Source organism: Macaca nemestrina, chromosome 7 (genome assembly GCF_043159975.1).
Source record: "Macaca nemestrina isolate mMacNem1 chromosome 7, mMacNem.hap1, whole genome shotgun sequence".
NCBI classification, from domain to species: Eukaryota; Metazoa; Chordata; class Mammalia; order Primates; family Cercopithecidae; genus Macaca; species Macaca nemestrina.
The window spans coordinates 37,020,752-37,036,762 of record NC_092131.1 but is presented as its reverse complement, the minus strand read 5'-3'; the positions used below and the strand labels follow the sequence as shown (position 1 = coordinate 37,036,762).

The window sequence follows — 16,011 nt, the reverse complement described above, 5'->3', positions numbered from 1 at the left end:
GGTTGTAGATGTGTGGTATTATTTCTGAGGGCTCTGTTCTGTTCCATTGGTCTATATCTCTGTTTTGGTACCAGTACCATGCTGTTGTGGTTACTGTAGCCTTGTAGTATAGTTTGAAGTCAGGTAGTGTGATGCCTCCAGCTTTGTTCTTTTGGCTTAGGATTGTCTTGGCAATGCGGGTTCTTTTTGGTTCTATATGAATGTTGTAGGCTTTTCCAATTCGGTGAAGAAAGTCATTGGTAGCTTGATGGGGATGGCATTGAATCTATAAATTACTTTGGTCAGTATGGCCATTTTCACGATATTGATTCCTCCTATCCATGAACATGGAATGTTCTTCCATTTGTTTGTGTCCTCTTTTATTTCGTTGAGCAGTGGTTTGTAGTTCTCCTTGAAGAGGTCCTTCACATCCCTTGTAAGTTGGATTCCTAGGTATTTTATTCTCTTTGAAGCAATTGCGAATGGGAGTTCACTCATGATTTGGCTCTCTGTCTGTTATTGGTGTATAGGAATGCTTGTGATTTTTGCACATTGATTTTGTATCCTGAGACTTTGCTGAAGTTGCTTATCAGCTTAAGGAGATTTGGGGCTGAGACGATGGGGTTTTCTAAATATGCAATCATGTCATCTGCGAACAGGGACAATCTGACTTCCTCTCTTCCTAGTTGAATATCCTTTATTTCTTTCTCCTGCCTGATTGCCCTGGCCAGAACTTCCAACACTGTGTTGAATAGGAGTGGTAAGAGAGGGCATCCCTGTCTTGTGCCAGTTTTCAAAGGGAATGCTTCCAGTTTTTGCCCATTCAGTATGACGTTGGCTGTGGATTTGTCATAAATAGCTCTTATTATTTTGAGATACGTTCCATCAATACCGAATTTATTGAGAGATTTTAGCATGAAGGGCTGTTGAATTCTGTCAAAGGCCTTTTCTGCATTTATTGAGATAATCATGTAGTTTTTGTCTTTGGTTCTGTTTATATGATGGATTACGTTTATTGTTTTGTGTATGTTGAACCAGCCTTGCATCCCAGGGATGAAGCCAACTTGATGGTGGTGGATAAGGTTTTTGATGTGCTGCTGGATTTGGTTTGCCAGTATTTTATTGAGGATTTTTGCATCGATGTTCATCAGGGATATTGTTCTAAAATTCTCTTTTTTTGTTGTGTCTCTGCCAGGCTTTGGTATCAGGTTGATGCTGGCCTCATAAAATGAGATAGGGAGGATTCCCTCTTTTTTTATTGTTTGGAATGGTTTCAGAAGGAATGGTACCAGCTCCTCTTTGTACCTCTGGTGGAATTTGGCTGTGAATCCGTCTGGTCCTGGACTTTTTTTGGTTGGTAGGTTATTTATTATTGCCTCAATTTCAGAGCCTGTTATTGGTCTATTCAGGGATTCAGCTTCTTCCCGGTTTAGTCTTGGGAGGGTGTATGTGTCCAGGAATTCATCCATTTCTTCTAGATTTTCTAGTTTATTTGCATAGAGGTGTTTATAGTATTCTCTGATGGTTGTTTGTATTTCTGTGAGATTGGTGGTAATATCCCCTTTATCATTTTTTATTGCATCTATTTGGTTCTTCTCTCTTTTCTTCTTAGTCTTGCTAGCGGTCTATCAATTTTGTTGATCTTTTCAAAAAACCAGCTCCTGGATTCATTGATTTTTTGAAAGGTTTTTTGTGTCTCTATCTCCTTCAGTTCTGCTCTGATCTTAGTTATTTCTTGCCTTCTGCTAGCTTTCGAATATGTTTGCTCTTGCTTCTCTAGTTCTTTTAATTGTGATGTTAAGGTGTCGATTTTAGATCTTTCCTGCTTTCTCTTGTGGGCATTTAGTGCTATAAATTTCCCTCTACACACTGCTTTAAATGTGTCCCACAGTTTCTGGTATGTTGTTATCTTTGTTCTCAGTGGTTTCAAAGAACATCTTTATTTCTGCCTTCATTTCGTTATGTACCCAGTAGTCATTCAGGAGCAGGTTGTTCAGTTTCCATGTAGTTGTGCGGTTTTGAGTGAGTTTGTTAATCCTGAGTTCTAGTTTGATTGCACTGTGATCTGAGAGACAGTTTGTTATAATTTCTGTTCTTTTACATTTGCTGCGGAGTGCTTTACTTCCAACTATGTTGTCAATTTTGGGATAAGTGTGATGTGGTGCTGAGAAGAATGTATATTCTGTTGAGTTGTGGTGGAGAGTTCTGTAGATGTCTTTTAGGTCCGATTAATGCAGAGCTGAGTTCAATTCCTGGACATCCTTGTTGACTTTCTCTCTCATTCATCTGTCTAATGTTGACAGTGGGGTGTTAAAGTCTCCCATTATTATTGTGTGGGAGTCTAAGTCTCTTTGTAGGTCTCTAAGGACTTGCTTTGTGAATCTGGGTGCTCCTGTATTGGGTGCATGTATATTTAGGCTAGCTAGCTCTTCTTGTTGAATTGATCCCTTTACCATTATGTAATGGCCTTCTTTGTCTGTTTTGATCTTTGTTGGTTTAAAGTCTGTTTTTATCAGAGACTAGGATTGCAAACCCTCCTTTTTTTTGTTTTCCATTTGCTTAGTAGATCTTCCTCCATCCCTTTATTTTGAGCCTATGTGTGTCTCTGCACGTGAGATGGGTCTCCTGAATACAGCACACTGATGGTTCTTGACTCTGTCCAATTTGCCAGTCTATGTCTTTTAATTGGAGCATTTAGCACCCAGGCTGGAGTGCAGTGGCCAGATCTCAGCTCACTGCAAGCTCCCATTTACCTTTAAGGTTAATATTGTTATGTGTGAGTTTGATCCTGTCATTATGATGCTAGCTGGTTATTTTGCCTGTTAGTTGATGCAGTTTCTTCCTAGAATTGACAGTCTTTACAATTTGGCGTGTTTTTGCAGTGGCTGGTACCAGTTGTTCCTTTCCATGTTTAGTGCTTCCTTCAGGAGCTCTTGTAGGGCAGGCCTGGTGGTGACAAAATCTCTCAGCATTTGCTTGTCTGTGTTTTATTTCTCCTTCACTTATGAAGCTTAGTTTGGCTGGATATGCAATTCTGGGTTGAAAATTCTTTTCTTTAAGAATGTTGAATATTGGTCTCCACTCTCTTCTGGCTTGTAGAGTTTCTGCAGAGAAATCCGTTGTTAGTCTGATGGGGCTTCCCTTTGTGGGTAACCCGACCTTTCTCTCTGGCTTCCCTTAACATTTTTTCCTTCATTTCAACTTTGGTGAATCTGACAATTATGTGTCTCGGAGTTGCTCTTCTCAAGGAGTATCTTTGTGGCATTCTCTGTATTTCCTGAATTTGAATGTTGGCCTGCCTTGCTAGGTTGGGGAAGTTCTCCTGGATAATATCCTGAAGAGTGTTTTCCAACTTGGTTTGATTGTCCCCATCACTTTCAGGTATACCAATCAGACGTAGATTTGGTCTTTTCACATAGTCCCATATTTCTTGGAGGCTTTGTTCGTTTCTTTTTACTCTTTTTTCTCTAAACTTCTCTTCTTGGTTGATTTCATTCATTTGATCTTCAGTCACTGATACCCCTTCTTCCACTTGATGGAATCGGCTACTGAAGCTTGTGCATGTGTCACATAGTTCTTGTGCCATGGTTTTCAGCTCCCTCAGGTCATTTAAGGTCTTCTCTACACTTTATTCTAGTTAGCCATTTGTGTAATCTTTTTTCAAGGTTTTTAGCTTCTTCGTGATGGGTTCAAACATCCTCCTTTTGCTGGAAGAAGTTTGTTATTACCAATCATCTGAAGCCTTCTTCTCTCAACTTGTCAAAGTCATTCTCCGTCCAGCTTTATTCTGTTGCTGACGAGGAGCTGGGTTCCTTTGGAGGAGAAGAGGAACTTTGATTTTTAGGATTTTGAGCTTTTCTGCTCTGCTTTCTCACTATCTTTGTGGCTTTGTCTACCTTTGGTCTTGGATGATGGTGATGTACAATGGGATTTTGGTGTGGATATCCGTTCTGTTTGTTAGTCTTCCTTCTAACAGTCAGGACCCTCAGCTGCAGGTCTGTTGGAGTTTGCTGGAGGTCCACTCCAGACCCTGTTTGCCTGGGTGTCACCAGCAGAGGCTGCAGAACAGCAAATATTGCAGAACGGTATTTGTTGCTGCCTGATTGTTCCTCTGGAAGCTTCGTCTCAGAGGGGCACCCGGCTGTATGAAGTGTCAGTCGGCTCATACTGCGAGGTGTCTGCCAGTTAGGCTACTCAGGGGTCAGGGACCCACTTGAGGAGGCAGTCTTTCTGTTCTCACATCTCAAACTCCGTGTTGGAAGAACCACTACTCTCTGCAAAGCTATCAGACAGGGACGTTTAAGTCTGCAGAAATTTCTGCTGCCTTTTGTTCCACTATGCCCTGCCCCCAGAGGTGGAGTCTACAGATGCAGGCAGGCCTTCTTGAGCTGCCGTGGGCTCCACCAAGTTGGAGCTTCCCGGCTGCTTTGTTTATCTACTCAAGCCTCAGCAATGGCGGACGCCCCTCCCCCAGCCTCACTACCGCCTTGCAGTTCAATCTCAGACTGCTGTGCTAGCAGTGAGTGAGGCTCTGTGGGCGTCCAAACCTCTGAACCAGGTGTGGGATATAATCTCCTGGTGTGCCGTTTGCTAAGACCGTTGGAAAAGCTCAGTATTAGGGTGAGAGTGTCCCGATTTTCCAGGTACCATCTGTCACAGCTTCCCTTGGCTAGGAAAGGGAATTCTCTGAACCCTTGCACTTCCCAGGTGAGGCGATGCCCTGCCCTGCTTGGGCTCACACTCCGTGAGCTGTACCCGCTGTCCGACAAGCCCCAGTGAGATGAACTTGGTAACTCTGTTGGAAATGCAGAAATCACCCATCTTCTGCATCACTCATGCTGGGAGCTGTAGGCTGAAGCTGTTCCTATTCAGCCATCTTAAAACTAAGAATTTTAAACTCAACTCTTTACAGATCTAACATATTTTAAAAATAACTTAAAAAGACTTTTTTAAATAACTCAAGACCTTTGTAAATTTATTATTCATTTTTAAGGATTTAAATTATCTGACAAATGTTTGCAAGTTGAGAGGCTATAGAAAAAACAAACTCTGTTCTCCTAGTATACTATCACAGCACAGAACACTTCTGACAGCAGATGTGTGGGGGTGTCCCCGCATACCAAGCAGTCAACCAATTTCTGCAGCAGGTGCTTCATCAGACGCCAGCTGGGTATCCTCCAACTCAATTCAATTCTGATACTGTCTACCTGGAGATATTATTAATACAAAGGATACAAATGAAAAGTAGCACGAGGCAAGGCATGTGGGAAGGGCCCTGGAGCTTCCATGCTGTCTCTAGGCATGCCACCCTCCAGAATCCTGTGTGTGTTAGGTATCATGAACCTCCTGAATCCAAGCCTTTTGGGTTTTTATAGAAGCTTCATTATGTAGTCATGATTGATTACATCATTTGGTGATTGATATGGTTTGGTTTTGTGTCCCCACCCAAATCTCACGTTGAATTGTGATAATCCCCACGTATCAACTGCAGGACCAGGTGGAGATAATTGAATCATGGGGGTGGTTTTCCCCATGCTGTTCTTAAGATAGTGAGTGAGTTCTCACCAGATCTGATGGTTTTATAAGTGGCTTCCCCCTTCACTGGGTACTCATTTCTCTCTCCTGCTGCCTGTGAAGAGGTGCCTTTCGCCATGATTGTTAAGTTTTGTGAGGCCTCCCCATTCATACAGAATTGTGAGTCAGTTAAACCTCTTTTCCTTATAAATTACCCAGTCTCAGGTGTTTCTTCATAGCAGCATGAAAATGGATTAATACACTAAATTGGTACCAGCTAATGGGGCACTGCTGTAAAGATACTAAAAAATGTGGAAGTGACTTTGGAACTGGGTAACAGGCAAAAGTTAGAACAGTTTGGAATGCTCAGAAGAAGATAGGAAGATGTAGGAAAGTTTGGAACTTCCTAGATGCTTGTTGAATGGCTTTGACCAAAATACTGATGGTGATACGGACAATGAAGTCTAGGCTGAGGTGGTCTTAGATGGACATGCAGAACTTATTAGGGACTGGAATAAAGGTGACTCTTGCTATGCTTTATTAGCAAGGAGACTGGCGGCATTTTGCTCCTGTTCTAGAGATCTGTGGAAATTTGAACTTGAGAGAAATGATGTAGGGTATCTGGTGGAAGAAGTTTCTAAGCAGCAAAGCAGTCAAGAGGTGACAGAGCATAAAAGTTTGGAAAATTTACAGCCTGATGATGCAATAGAAAACACAACTCCATTTTCTGGGGAGGAATTCAAGAGGGCTGCATAAATTTGCATAAGCAACGAGGAGCCAAATGTTAATCACCAAGGCAATGGGGAAAATGTCTCCAGTGCATGTCAGAAATCTTCACGGCAGCCCCTCCCATCACGAACTCAGAGGCCTAGAAGGAAAAAATGATTTCTTGGGTGAGGCCCAGGGACTTGCTGCTTTGTGCACCTCTGGACTTGGTATCCTGCATCCCAGCTGTGGTTAAAAGGGGCCAATGTACAGCTCAGGCTGTTGCTTCAGAGGGTGTAAGCATCAAGCCTTGCTGCCTTACATGTGGTGTTGGGCCTGTGGGTGCACAGAAGCTAAGAATTGAGGTTTGGGAATCTTTGCCTAGATTTCAGAGGATGTATGGAAATGCCCAGATGTCCAGGTAGAAGTCTGCTGCAGTGGTGGAGCCCTCATGGAAAACCTCTGCTAAGGCACTGTGGAAAGGAAATGTGGGGTTGGACCTCCACCCCCATACAGAGTCCCCTTTGGGCACTGCTTACCAGAGCTGTGAGAAGAGGGTCACTGTCCTCCATTCCCCAGAATGGTAGATCCAACAGCTTGCATCATGTGCCTGGAAAAGCCACAGACAGTCAATGCCAGCCCATGAGCCAGCCAGGAGGGGAGCTGTACCCTGCAGAGCCACAGGGATAGAGCTGTCCAAGGCCATGGGAGCCCACGTCTTACATCAGTGACCTGGATGTGAGACATGGAGTCAAAGGAGATCATTTTAGAGCTTTGAGATTTGACTTCCCTGCTGGATTTTGGACTTGTATGGGGCCTGTAGTCCCTTTCTTTTGGCCAATTTTTCCCATTTGGAATGAGTGTATTTGCCCAGTGCCTGTACCTCATTGTATCTAGGAAGTAACTAACTTGCTTTTGATGTTACAGACTCATAGGTGGAAGGGACTTGCCTTGTCTCAGATGAGACTTTGGACTTGGACTTTTGAGTTAATGCTCGAATGAGTTAAGACTTTGGGGGACTGTTGGAAGCACGTGATTGTGTTTTGAAATGTGAGGATGTGAGATTTGGGAGGGGCCAGGGTGAAATGATGGGCTTGGCTCTGTGTCCGCACCCAAATCTTGCCTTGAATTGTGATAATCCCCATGTGTCTAGGGTAGGACCTGGTGGAGATAATTGAATCATGGGGGCATTTCTCCCATTCAGTTCTCGTGATAATCAGTGAGTTCTCATGAGATCTGATGGTTTTATAAGGGGCTTCCCCCTTCACTTAGTATTCACTTCTCTCTCCTGCTGCCCTGTGAAGAGGTGCCTTCTGCCATGATTGTAAGTTTCCTGAGGGCTTCCCAGCCATGTGGAACTGTGAGTCAATGAAACCTCTTTTCTTTATAAATTACCCAGTCTTGGGTATTTCTTCATAGCAGCATGAGAGTGGACTAATACAGTGATCAACTCATCCTACAGCCCCTCTTCCCTCCCTGGAGGTTGAGAGTTGGGACTTCAGTCCAACCCTCTAATCAGGAGGTTGGTTCCCCTGGAAACCAGCCCTGGCTCCTGAGGCTATCCAGGAGCCTCCAGGCACCAGTCAAGCTAATAGTGAACAAAAAGACACTTATCAGTTTGGGGATTCCAAGGATTTTAAGAGTTTATGCCAGAAAATGGGGATGAAGACTAAATACATATTTCACAATATCATACAAGTACTCAACTCTTCCAAATCTGATATTTATGGATTTTGTAAACTTCTAAATGTGTTTCCCAACTTAAAATTATAAGCCCAAACAAGTTATTCAGTAACATTTTAAATTGGAATCACAAGTTTAATTTTTTAGATACATTAATATGCAGGACTTCTTAATCCAAGTATTTAAAAATGCCAAATATTTAATATATACCTATTATGCCCACACTCAAACAAAAGTATTACTTTGTGGACTTTATGTTTTTCTCTCCTAATTTCAACCCACACTCTTTCCCTCTCAGACACTTTTTTTTTTTTTTTTTTTAAAGAAACTTTGATCATATCTGTATTCTAAACCTGCCTGGCTCATCAAGACCGTTTTATTTTTGTCTCAAGTGATTTGAGGTTACTCTTCTTCTTCTTCTCCTTCTCCTTCTCCTTCTTCTTCTTTTGTTTTTTTCTGAAATGGAGTTGCAGGCTGGAGTGCAGTGGCATGATCTTGGCTCACTCCAAGAACCTCCACCTCCCACGTTTAAGTAATTCTCCTGCCTCAGCCTCCTGAGTAGCTGGTATTACAGGTGCTTGCCACCATGCCTGGCTAGAGGTTACTCTTTTAAAGTCAATTTGGGGTCATGTTCTCAGATAACTAAGATTGAATCTTGTGAAAGCATGTGGGGTCTAGAGCTATAGATGTCTGGGTGATTATTCTCATGAAATTGGGGTAAGTTGAGCCTAGTTGTATTACCTCTCCCAACAGTGACTCTAGGCCTTGCCTTCCCAGTGAGCTGGTCTCTAGGCCTGCCACCCATGGACTCACATTTCCCATCACTGAATCCTCCTGTGTGATGGGCCTTCAGCCCCCCACCCAGGATGTTTGGCTGACTTATTTCAGTTAATCTGTTACTTGATTCTGTTTGTGGTCTTTTATTCTTTTTGTTTGGCAGGCTACAATTTTTAAGTATTTTACATGTTTAACTATTTTAAAATAAAACCCACCTGGATTTTGCATGTCTTCCGTATCTTACCCAGTTTTACAGTCACAGTTCTAAGGCCATTCTCATGACTGTTTTAACTTCCAATTTTTGGGAATACAAAGAATGTATCCTAAAAAATGGTTGCACAGAGTCCATAAACAGGCATTATATATGAATCACAACCTGGATTTATTCACATATGCTGTAATGTGATACCTTTGTTCTCCAAGTGTATGGTAAGGCTTTTGGCATGGACTGTATACCTGTGCTGTCCAGTGGAAATGTAATGCAGGCAAGCCATATATGTAATTTAACATTTTCTAGTAGCCACATTAAGTAAAAAGAAACACATGAAATTAATTTTAATAATGTTTTATTTGACCAGTATAATCTAAGTATTATTTCAACATGTAATCAACATAAAAATTGAGATATTTTACATTTTTTTTATATTGAATCTTTGAAATGCAGTGTTTATTCTCACTTTGCATCTCAGTTCAAACTAGCCATATCTCAAGTACTCAGTAGCCACATGTAGCTAGTGTCTTTTCACTGCATTGGGCAGTGAAATTGTATCAGTACTTTTGCAGCTTAGTGCTAGTAACATAGTTGTTGCTTTGTGTGTAAATGTGTTTATTATTTCAGATACAGATTTCTCTAATTGAATACAATAGAAAATATTTTAAAATGTATTTCCTTATTTTCCTTCTCTTAAAGGCCCTTCCTTCTTCCATGATTATAGTAGCAGTTTATTGTCCTGTGATAGCTGCTGTCTTCATTGTTCTGAAGATGGTCAACTATCGACTACACAGAGCACTTGATGCTGGAGAAGTTGTAGATAGGACTGCAAATGAGTTCACCGATCAGCGAAACAAAGCTGAGCAAGGCAACTGTTCAACCAGGAGAAAAGACAGTAATGGACCGAGGTAAGGAAACCTTTATCATTCAGATTTTAATGATTTAGATCGTGTTATCTGTATAATGATGTGATTATTATGTTGTACTTGTTTTCTTTATATGGTTTTAAGGCAGTGTTAGATCTTACCACTGTAGATACAATGATGGGTACATATTTTAATATTAGAAGAGAGCTAAGCTAACTGGCATGTTCAGGGGATTAAATCAATTTTCTTGGCCTCATTACTAGACAGGTTAGAACAATACACTACAGTATGATAGTTACTTACGCTAAAGATCAAAACCAACAGCCTAAAGAAATTATTGAGCATGGCTTATAAATCTCAGCATTTATTTTTGTTTATATATATAAATAAAATGTATGTGTGTGTGTATATATATATAAGCAAATTGTGATATTTTACTGACATTTGTAAGTTGTATACTTAATGTATTGTACATTTCTTTCAACTGTATATTCTTACCTTAGAAACTTAGCTGTTAGTCGAAAGTTTGTGACCTTGCAGAAAATCGTAGGTACCCCCTGGTATAACTCTTGGAAAAGTTTTTTTTGTGAATACTTGAGATACCTCAAAACAATTCTAGCAGGTAGATGCAGTTATTATCCCTGATTTACAGATGTGGAAACCAAGTTGAGAAAGATCAAATACTCTAAGCAGTTGTTTCCACTGAGCATAATATGAAATATTTCAGACATCAAGACATAAATAATATAACAAAAAGTGGGCACTCCTCTGTTAAGACAGGTGATATTTCTATATATTTTCCAGGGCATTGAAAGCCTTTGTTTATTCCTTTTCAATTACATTTTTTCCTTATTCTTAACATGAGTACCCTGTTTGTTAAACATATTTTACCCTCATAATTTTTATCGCCTTAATCACTATCTGAAATTATCTTAACATTTATTTGCATTTATGAACTTCTTGAAGGTAAGGACCTTATTTTTCTTACAAACTATTATATTCCCAGTTCCAAAATCAGTGTCTGGCAATGATAGGTACTCAGCAAATATTTGAAGTAGTGAAAACAATTATTCTGTGATATTATGTTTAATTGATGCACAGTATCTCATTATGTGGATGTATTTTATCCTATTTTTAATTATATCAATTATTTTGAAATTTAAATATTAGATAACTGTGATGTTTAAATTTTAAATGATTAAATGTTTTACCATAGTTGTTCAGAGGTGGAATTACTAGAAATGCTATGCACATTTTAAACTTTTCCAATATGTATTGCCAAATTCCCAAGATTTTACCATTTAATGACTATGACCAGAAATTCAGCTGCCTCTTTTTTTTTGCACTTTTGACAGCTCTGAGTATTTAGTAATTTGAAAAACTGTGATATATCATTGTTTAATATTTAAATAATTAAATAATTAATATTTCCGTTTTTGAATTACTAGTAAAATGGAGGTATTTTTCTTATTGCCATGTATATTTGTTATTCTGTGAATTGTGTATTTTTCTATTAGTGGATTTTTTTTTTGCTATTGACTTTGGGACTTTTTTTTAACAAAGGATGTTAGCTCTTCTGTGTCAAATATTCTTTCTCAGTTTATAGCATTTTATTTGTCAGTCTCTTTATATCCTGTAATTTATTTTTCTGTGTTCCATTTTGTATGTTTGTTATTTCTGCTTTTGATAACATGTTTTCTAAGATTTTCCTTCCCTCAAATTATATAAATATACAATAAATTGAGATCTTTGTATCTACTTTCAGTATTTTTATCATTTTACTTTTACTGTTAAATTGTTGTCAGTTTGAAAACATTTTAACTTAATTTGTTTAGGTTTGTTTGTCACAACACCATTCATTAAGTAACAGATTTTTTTCCCTGTAAATTTAAATGCTTTTATTTTCATGTAGTATACTGTATGTACTTATGTTAGTTTCTGAACTTAGTTTTCTGCTTCATCTTTCTGCCTTTTTTCATTTATACCATATTGTTTTTATCATAGTGACTTTATAATATGTTTAATACTTAGCATTGTGAGTGACTCCAGTATTTTTTTTTTGGATATTATTATTATTTTTTTGGGGGGGTGTTTGTTTGTTTGTTTCGACATGGAGTCTTGCTCTGTCGCCCAGACTGGAGTGCAGTGGTGCTATCTCAGCTCATTGCAACCTCCACCTCCCAGGTTCAGACAGTTCTCCTGCCTCAGCCTCCCAAGTAGCTGGGATTACAGGCATGCACCACCACACCCCGCTAATTTTTGTATTTTTAGTAGAGACAGGGTTTCGTCATGTTGGCCAGGCTGGTGCTGGACTGCTGACCTCAAGTAATCTGCCTGCCTCGGTGTCCCGAAGTGCTAGGATTACAGGCATGAACCAACACGCCTGACATTTTTTGATATTATTTTGGCTATTCTCATGCATATACTTACTTTTGTGAGATATCTTCGTGTGTGCTCATCCTCCAGAAAATTCCATTAGAATTTTGATGACAATTCTATTAAATTTGTAGAAATTCAACTTTTAAAATAGGGATATAGATGAGAGATTTCCGTTTATTTTCTTATGATTTTATTTATCTCTTTATTTGCTTATCTTTTATGTCTTATTTCACATTTTTAAAATGGTTTATGTACATTTCCTAGGCCTATTCTATTTCTGTTAAGAAATGCATACTCTTACATTGTGGATAAGCAAGCAGAATGCAGACTTTGCACTCAGTCAGCCAAAGCTTCTTAATTGTATGACATTGGACAAGCTACTTAAGCTTTTTATGAGTTGGCTTTCTTGTCAGAATGATGAGGAAAATAATGGAACTATCTCATATTATTATTACAGTGAATAAATGAAATAATATATATAAAGCTCTTAGAATAATTCCTGACACATGGTAACACTTGATAATTGTTCTAATTATTTCTGGATCTTATATATATTTTTCATTGCTTCTGAATTGTTTTTTCCATTTTCTTTTACTTTTAAAATTTATTGTGAAATATATATTCCAAATGCTATGTTAGCAATAATCAAGTGACTACTTCATTACCTACCACACAGCTTAGGAAATAAAACATTATAAAAATACCATATAAGCTTTATGACATTCCTCTCCCATTTCATTCCACTTTTCCCTTCAGGAGTAACCATAATCTTGAATTTTTTGTGAATAGCTCCCTTGCATTTCTTTATTGTTACACACTCTCTGTAGATATCCCTGAATATATTTATTTATTTTTGTCTGCTTTAGGACATCCTAAGAGAATCATACTGTATGCACTTCTGTATGAGAGATTTTTCTTTTTTTGCACAGTATATTATATTTTATTGACTCACCCATGGTGATGTTTGTAGCTAGAGTTTATTCATATTGACTGACATGCAGTCTGCCACTGTAAGAATAGACCACAGTCTATTTATTCATTCTTCTATTTATAGCTGTTCAGATTATTTCTAGTGTTTTTTGTCTTGCGGTGCATGTGTATATCTAGTTTATGTAAGCTGGTTTATAGGGCATTTTCATGTTCAGTTTTATCAGGCAATTCCAAGCTGTGTGCCAAAATGATTTTACCAATTTATACTCTTACCAGTAGTGTATGAAAGTCCTTATTGTTTCACATCCTCATCAACATTTGATATTGGTAAACTTTAAAAATTTGCCGTTCACTTAGCTATTGATTTGGGGTTTAAAAAAAGAAAATTGGCTGGGCAATGTGGCTCTTGCCTGTAATCCCAGCACTTTCGGAGAGAGAGATGGGAGGACAGCTTGGAATCAGGAGTTCCAGATCAGTTTGGGCAACATAGCAAGACCTTGTCTTTACAAAAAATAAAAAAACAAAAATTTAGCTGGGTATGGTAGTGCGCACCTGTAGTGCCAGATACTTGAGAGGCTGAGGGAGGAGGATCAGTTGAGCCCAGGAGTTCAAGAGTTCAGTGACCTTTGATCACGCCACTGCACTCCAGCCTGGGTGGCAGAGCAAGACCCTGTCTTGAAAAAATTTACCATTCATGAAGTGTAAAAGGTGTCTCATTGTGACTTTCAGTTAACCTTTCTGATTACTAATGAGGTTAAGCATCTTATTTTTTTATATGTGGTCCATTTAGGTTTTTCTTTTTTCCAGTGCTCATTTATGTTTTCTTTCATTTTTCTTTGGAGTTGTCTTTTTCTTAATGATTAATAGGATTTCTTTTTATATATTCATACTATTCCTTTATTAGTTATGTATATATTACAGTCATCTCCCACTTCTGACTTGTCATTTTGCTTTCCTTAAAGTTTCTTATGATTATCATATATTCTTAAATTTAGAACAATGAAATTTACCACTTTTTAGTAATCAGGTTTTTTGTTTTTTGTCTGTGTTTTTTTTTTTAATGAGACAGAGTTTCGCTTTTGTCGCCCAAGCTGAAGGGCAGTGGCACAATCTCAGCTCACTGCAACCTGTGCCTCCGAGATTCAAGTGAGTCTCTTGCCTTGCCTCCTGAGTAGCTGGGATTACAGGCATGCGCCACTATGCCTGGCTAATTTTGTATTTTTAGTAGAGATGGAGTCTTACCATGTTGGCCAGGCTGGTCTCAAACTCTTGACCTCAGGTGATGCACTCACCTCAGCCTCCCAAAGTGCTGAGATTACAGGCGTGATTCACGTGCCCACCTAGCATTTTTGTGTCTTAATTATTTTCTACACAGAGATCAGAAAGGTATTCTGTATTGTCTTTTTGAAGTTTCCTGTTTCTTTTGTTTTCACATTTCAATTCCACCCAAAGTTATTTAGGTCTGTAGTATCAGGTAGGTTCTTAAGGCTTATTTTTTTCTTTATGAATCTCGGATTTACCCAGTATTTGTTAAATGAACTATCTTTTCCTGAGTAATTTGTAGCACTCTCTATGGCATAAGCTAAATTTTCATTTCTGGTGGCCTGTTTCTGGGCTCTCTGTTCTGTTCTGTTGATCTGCTTGTCTGTGCCATTACCACACCATCCTTATCAGTTTTAAAAAATGACTCTTGATAGCCAGTGGGGCAAACCTCCCACCATATTCTTTTTTAGGAGAGACTTTGCTATTCTAGGCTCTTGGATTTTTAATGTAAACTTTAGAGTCTGCTAGAGAAAGTCTGCAGGAACTTGGTATTTTTATTGGAGTTACACTAAATTTGTAGATCCCTCTGCTGAGAATTTGTATCTTTACAATATTGAATCTCTCCATTTATTTAGTCTTTGTAAGTATCTTTCAGTAGTAGTTTTTCATTTTCTCCATTAAAAGGAAATTTATTATTTTATAGTGTTTATGCTACTATAAAATTTTTTATAATTTTGTTTTCCCCCCTAAAATGTTGCAGCTAATTTTGTGTCTAGCAATCTTATTAAACCCCCTTATTAATGATGTTCCCTTGTCTATATGATCACAATTATTTCTACCTTTCTAGTCCTTATACTTCTTGTTTAATTTTTTTCACTGGCTGTGGTTTCTAGCACATGGTTAAGTTGAAATATTATCGGTGTACATCCTTGTCTTTTTTCTAATCTTTAATGTTTTTAAGTTTCACTATTAAGTAAGATCTTTGTTGTAGGTTTTTATTTTTGACATCTCCTTTCCTCGCCCTCCCACTTGTGAATCTCATGTTCTGTTCTGAGGAAAAGAAATTAATAGGAAAATAAATACTTGTATATGTAGAGCCTGTCCCTGTGTGTGGTACATTGTGGCTCTCAATTTGTTGTATGAATGAGTAAGTATAGCAGAACCACTTGAGCTTTATGGTTTTCATTGGTCTCTCTTTTATGTGGTACAGCAGGTAAAAAATGGTTAAATCTTTATTTTAGAGAAAGAATCAGTCAGTAATTTTTTTTTTTACATTTCTAATGCTTCAGGAAGTAACATCGAATTTTACGATTTGAATACAAACATTTGAAGAAAGATCATGGTTTCTCTATGTTTCTCATGGCAGTAATGCTTATGATATTGTAAACTACAGATCAATTTAAACTGTATGAAGCTGGATTTTAGGTTGTTCTCTGAGAGAGATTATGCTGTTTAGGAACTTTGTTCCTGTGAATATAGGAACTTTGTTTTTTATCTATTCTTATTTTTATGAGCATCATTTTACTCCAGATTTACAAACTTGGTACTATAATGGTGTTGCCAAGTTTCTGATCAAAGCCTGAGCACGAGCAATTAATACGATCCTAATAATCAACAAATTAGTTTGTGAAGACATCTCTGTAATTCAGATTGCACCCCTTCTGCTTTTCTGCCTTTCCCTGTACCTGGTTTGTTTTTTTTCTT

General features: G+C 38.4%; 1 protein-coding gene across 9 annotated transcripts in view; it reads left to right on the top strand.

The window, feature by feature from the left end:
• LOC105494311 (pecanex 1) overlaps positions 1 to 16,011 on the top strand; it is a 209,971-nt gene that overhangs the window by 29,255 nt on the left and 164,705 nt on the right. For all 9 annotated transcript variants that reach the window (XM_011762638.3, XM_011762637.3, XM_011762633.3 and 6 more), the window contains one exon: positions 9,569 to 9,777. In XM_011762638.3, the coding sequence (XP_011760940.1) occupies positions 9,569 to 9,777 (209 nt within the window). The remainder of the gene's footprint in view (positions 1 to 9,568; positions 9,778 to 16,011) is intronic.